Below are 6627 nucleotides of genomic sequence, written 5' to 3'. Positions count from 1 at the left end.
CGTGGTCGGCCAGATCTCTCCGTTCATGATCTCTATAAATTGAAGGGCATTCCTTCGCTCTTAGGCATCTGCTACTCACTGATCAACCCTCGTAGGACTCGAGAGCCCAAATAGAAAAGAAAAGAGAAAGTAAGAGAGAGCAGCTAGAGTATCGACAATGAGATCGGTGTCGCGAGTGACGATGATGCTACTAATGGTCGCGACAATAGTCGTGACCATGAGCAATGTGCCGGTGAGTGGCCAGACAAGCCCGAGCCAGTGCAAGGAAGAGAGGAAGCAGCTGGAGGGTAATTGCAGGCCTGTGATATTCGGGAGACAGCCATCTCCCGAGTGTTGCGCGAGGGTTAGGGTTACTCATGTCGAGTGCGTGTGCCCTTATGTCACCCCCAAATTGGCTGCTCTCATCGGCGTCGACCGCACCATCAAGCAGATCGAGGGCTGCGGCCGGACCGTCCCTCGCAACTTCAAGTGTGGAAGTACGTCTCTCTCTCTCTCTCTCTCTACTCTCTCTCTCTTTCTGGCTATCAACTGGCGGGAAGCTCAATGATCATCACCTTTTGTTTCGATTACTGTAGTTTATCGATCGCATGTGGCGAATGAATGTCAAAATTGAAGCTTTCGAGCTAGCTGATAACTTGACTCTAAGCGTGCCATTTTTCTTGGTGCAGGTGTTACCACTCCTCCTTGAGCGAGGATCGATCCCCCGCAAGCAGTTGCGCGCTATCATAATAAAGGTTTCCTTGAATAAGAGATATACTCAAGCGCCATGGATTTAACTGGAGATTTTATGATGTAGCATGGCCTTAGGCAATCTTCCCTTTGCTTTTTCCTTCTGAAATCTATTATGTAAGCTTTTGGATTATGGAATGATATACCGATGTTGAGATTTCGAGAGAGGTGTCATTATTGCGCTTGCACTTGAAAATTGTTCTGGATCTTATCAGCTGCACTTTATGCATGTCGAATGTAATCTTAAACCAGCTGATCTACATAGCACTTAACTTCGTGAGAACTTCACAATGTTCATCAAGTCTGGCCGATTTCGAGCAATAGCAAGTTGTTTGGAAAATGCGGGAAAAGTGTTATAAAAGTCTTAAACCTATTGCATTTGTGCTAATGTAGTCCTAAACCTTATCACGTAGTGCCTATTCAGTTCTTCCGACTAATTTTGGCCTGATATTATTGACGTGGATACTTGGTTAGCCTACGTAGCATGACTGGCGCTGACGTTGATAATTTTTAATAATATTTTAATATTTTCTCAAATTTATTTATGTTCTTTTCTTTTTCCTTCTTTTTCCTTTCCTTTCTTCTTCCTCTAGAGGCGATTAGCTAGAGGCCGGGGCCGATGAGGTCTCACTAGAGGCGCGAGGTCGAAAGTTGCGACCTTGCAGCCTCTTGTGAGGGACCCTCGGCAGAGTCCAGTGCAAGGTCGCCTTGCGATCATCCGGCGACGCCTCATCTACCCTAGCCTCTGGCCGGTTGCCAAGGTCAAGCGACCACCTAGAGGAAGAAGAAAGGAAATGAAAAAAAAAAAGAAAAGGAAGAAAATAAAGGAAAAATAAAAAATAAAAAAATATTAAACTATTATTACAAATTGTTCACGTCAACGCTGGCGGTGCCACATAAGCCGGTCGACATTCACGTAGCAATATCCGACCAAAATTAGCTAGAATGACTAAATTGGCACTACGTGAAAAGGTTTAGGACTAAATTGGTACATATGCAATAGTTTTAGTACTTTTCTGACACTTTTCACTAGAAAATGCACACCCTCACACGATATCGGGCACAAATCTATGTCACTCGTTTCAAACCATCACACTAATTTTGCCTAAATGTAGAAAGTCGCTACTGAAAGCAAACTGCCCCCGCAAATTGACAACAAGGTTAATACACGGTCCCAAAAATATAAATAGTTATAGATAGACGAAATATATACGGTACAAATCTTCATTAGAGTTTTATGTATAACAACTTTGCTTCTTATTTTTGAAGCAATCCTACTTGATTTATTTGTAATAATAGATCACAATTTGCCCCCCAATAAGAATAAACTCCAGCTAGATCCATACATATGGGTCCATGATGGATCTGGTCTACAAGTGAATGAAGGTGGCCTGCGAATCTTCCACAAGTATTGGAACAAGAAAAAAAAAATCTTCCACAAGTACACACTATAGTCTATTATGGGACCTTCTATATTGAGTTTAGGTTTTGGCTGACCAAGAAAGTATATAACTTAGGATGACATGTTTAGCTGATTTTCAGGTAATTTCTGCGAAAATCATAGCAAAAGCATAGAGAGAGCACTACTGAGTGGCCTGGTGATGACCGATGAACGATGACGGGGTGGTGCTTGTTGTTACAATAATTTTCGGACAAATATTTTTACGTCGGATATGTTTACCTAAGCTCAATAATTGCCGAGAATCAGATCACACACAAGCAATGTACTTATCAAAGAGTGACACTCATGGGTTCGTCGCCACTAGGACGCCCGGAGGAAATCGCTGCTAGAATCGAGCCCTAGGACACATCTGAGCTGCACTACGTCGAGAATAGCCGCCTTTGTCCTTGTGGAAGCCACTCAGGCCTTCACCGCCATTCGCCAATCATCAATACCGCCGTTCCAGGGCTCGTCGTCGCCGCTTGGTTTTGAATCGCCACTTAAATCAAGCCCTAGGGGCTCGGTTTTGGGGTCGCTAGCATTGTCACGTCCTCCAATGCTTGCCACTAGCCACCGTCTAAGCCCAAGTCATCTCCGTCAAGCTCCTGCGATTGATGAGGAATTGCTGCGTTCGGAAAGGAGGAAGATGAACGGAGAGTGGAGATCAGGCCAAAGAAAGAAGAAAAGATCAAAAGAGAAAGGAGAAAAAAATAATAAAGCATCTTACGCGAAAATGCCTTGCTCATGACTAGAAAAATGGCACATGATACACACATGCTCGTCGGCCGGCGAAAATTTGACTGTCAGTAAGCTCAGCTCCTTATTTGAGACAAAGTCTACTCTAATGTCTCTTTTGAGAAATCAGCCCCACTCCAATCTCTTATTTTTTTACTATATTGTAAATTCACATGTTTTTCCGAGTCTCAACAATTTTTCGACTTGTCACACGATATCGATACCGGGGATAAATCTATGTCACTTGTTTCCCCCGTCACGTAATTTTTGCTTAAATGCAGAAAGTCGCTATTGAGGGCAAATTGCCCCCGCAAATTGACAAAAAGGTCTATACACATTCCTAGAAATATACTGTTATATTATTAGAATTCGTTATGTAGAAGGACATTGCTTTTAACTTTAAAACACACTTACTTGATTTTTTCTTTTGTAGTAATAGATCATATTTTGCCCCCAATAAGCATAAACTCCATCTAGATGATTAGATCCATGCATGTGGTCCATGATGGATCTGGTCTATATGACAATTTTTCTAAGTAATTGTCGGGTTGGTTGAGACTTGGCAAGATGACTTGAATTAGGTGATGTGTTGATAATTTATTCAAACATTGAACTTTGATTTTCTTATTGAATTAAGTTGCAACTGGAAGGGTAAATTGAAATTTGGCGCATTTACCTCGGCTCGAGAATGAAGAGTAGTTATAGCATATACCGCTGGTATTAAAAAGAAAAAAAACGACACAAGCGACCTCATACACCATAGATTTGAAAGAATGAGCAATTATATTCCTCAAATTAATGCATGGGGCCGCTTGTATAATATTTCTTTTACGTTGACGTATACCGGCGGCGTATGCTGCACCTTTTTGAAAATTCAACACTCTCATGTGAAAAAGCATAAGTGAATATATGTGGCCTGAGAGACTTCCACAAGCACGCGGTGTAATGGGAATAGGCCTAATTCCCTAAAAAATCCTCAATTTTAGGTCAAGTCCTAAATTTGTTCCGAACTTTTTTTTGTCTAAAAAAAATCCCCAAACTTTATGTCCAGTTTGCCCTGAACTTTTTTTGTCTCAGAAAAAACCCAAACTTTAAGTCCAGTCCCAAATTTATCCCAAATTTTGTTTTGTACAAAAAAAATCACCAAAATTCAATTTATTTTAAAAAAATATACCCTGTGATCCAGTCCCAACTTGACATGACACTTTCACGTCGATAGCAAATCCACATCAACAAAGTAATGGGGTTTTTTTGAGGATAAAGAAAAGTTTGGAGCAAATTTAGATTGAACCTAAAAATTAGGTTTTTTTTTTAAATTAAAAAAAAGTTTTTTGGGGTGGATTTGTTATCGTCCCTAACTTTCATGTCCTAGAATGATTTTATTTTGGAGAATTTCAACAACTTTTATTGGGTTGGAATTGTTATCGAAGTGGAAATGCGACGTCGGTCTGTTCCTATCGCTCCATTACTTTGCTGATGTGAATTTGTTATCGACGTGGAAGTATAACGTCAAGTTGGGACTGGATCACGAGGGTATATTTTTGAAAATAAATTGAAATTTGCTGATTTTTTTTACACAAAACAAAATTCGGGGCAGATTTCGGACTGAATTTAAAGTTTGAGGTTTTTTCTGAGACAAAAAAAGTTCGAGGCAAATTTGCGACTTAACCTAAAGTTGGGGTTTTTTTAGTGAATTCACCCAATGGGAATAGATCCTCGAGATCCAGTCTAGGTTTTGACTGACCAATTCATCTAGAACGTAATCAACTTAATTATGGTAACATGTTTAGCTGATTCCCAGGTGATTAGCAAGAGCAAAAGCATAGTGAATGACCTGGTGACGACTGATGAACGGTGATGGTGGTGGTGCTTGTTTGTTAATTATCGTTACCACATTCGTGCAACTTCACTATGTTGGCGTAAATATGTCTTGGTATCACTAATGAAGAAGGAAAACGCAGATCCAGAAAAGTTTTTCGTCTTTCATCTTATTGTAATTGCTTAATTGCGATCGCTTATAAAAGAAAATAATCTAAAGATAATGTCATAACTTCTTATTCGATATTTGAACTGAATAAATTCCACTTGTTTGTAAATTCAAATTTAGAATTATCTATCTATAATAAGGTAAAAGGGCTAAGTACTGAATTAACTTCTTCAAGACATCAAAATACAGCTCGTCGTCCAAAAAATCAAGGGACAATGGCATGGAGGTCTCTGAACTTTTCGTTTTGGGCAATGTCGTCTTTGTATGTTTTTTTTTTTGTGCAATTACGTCTGTAGACTTTTTCCATTTGTGCAATATTAGTCCTTTCTTGAAATGCTTGGACGGGAAATGCTGATATTGCAGTCAAATGGCCGGTGAATGCACAAATCAAAATACTTCGAGAACTCTTGGTTCCATTATCTCTCGACTAAGAAATCGTCGCATCGCTTTCTGGGGAAGACCCATATAGAATGATGGCTCAATAGCAGGTCTTTTGCGGGTCAACTGCGCTGTCAAACTATGTTCAACAGTTTTGATGGAAAGTAAGCAGAAGGTACCTTAAGGCTTATGCAATTGGAATTGCTGGGGATTGCTCTTCAAAGGATCCACATCACGTTTTTATCTCTTTGAAACTGTAGCACTATTTCGACATGAATCGCGCCAGCCTAACCATTGTTGTAAGCCAAACAAAAAAAGCGACAAACATCCAGAAGCAGATCAGTCAAAGATGATTTTCCACAGCATTCTAGCAGCTAACTTCTACTGTACGTTTAAAAGTTGCCATTTAACTTTATTACCGTTCAATATAGATGTTACTTAAGAATGTTCATTTTTGTCTCTAGAAGAAGTTATTAAATGATGAATTTAGGTGGCACTAATAATATCTACGGGTCGTATTTTCTTATATCCATGATTAAAGATGGCCTTAGATTACAAGTATGGACATAACTTACTTTTATGATTGATTTTGTATGCGGATTATATTCATATAATTTATAACTATCCAATCAAAAATTTCATTTAATCATAAATGGGTGAAAATATAACCCAACACGTAAAGCACTCTTATACCGTGCACTACTCTATCAATAGCTTATGAAGTGGTCGCGGCCACCCCCTGATTACTAGACCAATCTGCTGTAATAGTTCCATAAATGCCGAGCTAAGATATGGCAAACTTTACCATTTCCATGTCCTTTATTTAGATTGATACGACTACGGCAATGCATATATGACTTTAAGCTCTCACCATCAATCCTGGCATTAGAATACAAGTGATCTCCCATTTGATACTCCATACATGCAAGAGCTAATATAATTACCTCGCTTTTCTTATCCGGTTTTCGCATAAAAAGAGGGTGTTTAACATGTGTTATTACACATAACATATTTATGCAGTTTATGCATAACTCCTATATGAATGTTCTCGTTATGTGTCCCGAGAAGAAAGCTCTTCATGCTCGGATATACGAAATCCCAACACAATATTCGTATGTTTGACCACGTATCATCAACTTTAACACGCTATTGGATCATTTCTTCCATGTCGTAAATGCCTTGGTCATGGTCTTGGACGTCTTTTACGTAGATTTGAATATGAAGTATGTGTTCCGACACAGACCAGACCTATCGACTATTACAACGTTTGATTTACTTCGTGGCCGGCCAGATCTCTTCGTTCATGATCTCTATAAATTGAAGGGCATTCCTTCGTTCTTAGGCATCTGCTACTCAC

General features: G+C 39.5%; 1 protein-coding gene across 1 annotated transcript; it reads left to right on the top strand.

Annotated features, from left to right (window-relative positions):
* On the top strand, positions 1-896 carry LOC115683102 (uncharacterized). The gene is made up of 2 exons (XM_030607528.2): positions 1-476; positions 669-896. The coding sequence occupies exons 1-2, from the start codon at positions 158-160 to the stop codon at positions 686-688; spliced, it is 339 nt and encodes a 112-aa protein (XP_030463388.1). The 5' UTR covers positions 1-157; the 3' UTR covers positions 689-896.
* The last annotated feature ends 5731 nt before the right edge of the window (positions 897-6627 follow it).

The sequence above is a fragment of the Syzygium oleosum genome, unplaced genomic scaffold (assembly GCF_021117445.2).
Source record: "Syzygium oleosum isolate NSW1041296 unplaced genomic scaffold, Sole_v2.1 Sole_v2.31, whole genome shotgun sequence".
NCBI classification, from domain to species: Eukaryota; Viridiplantae; Streptophyta; class Magnoliopsida; order Myrtales; family Myrtaceae; genus Syzygium; species Syzygium oleosum.
Note: the sequence above shows the minus strand (reverse complement) of the source record. Positions and strands in the feature narration are given on the sequence as shown.

Coding starts and splice junctions, on each gene's coding strand:
- LOC115683102 (XM_030607528.2), top strand. CDS start 158: ATGAGATCGGTGTCGCGAGTGACGATGATGCTACTAATGGTCGCGACA. Junction 477..668: donor TCGCAACTTCAAGTGTGGAA/GTACGTCTCTCT, acceptor TTCTTGGTGCAG/GTGTTACCACTCCTCCTTGA.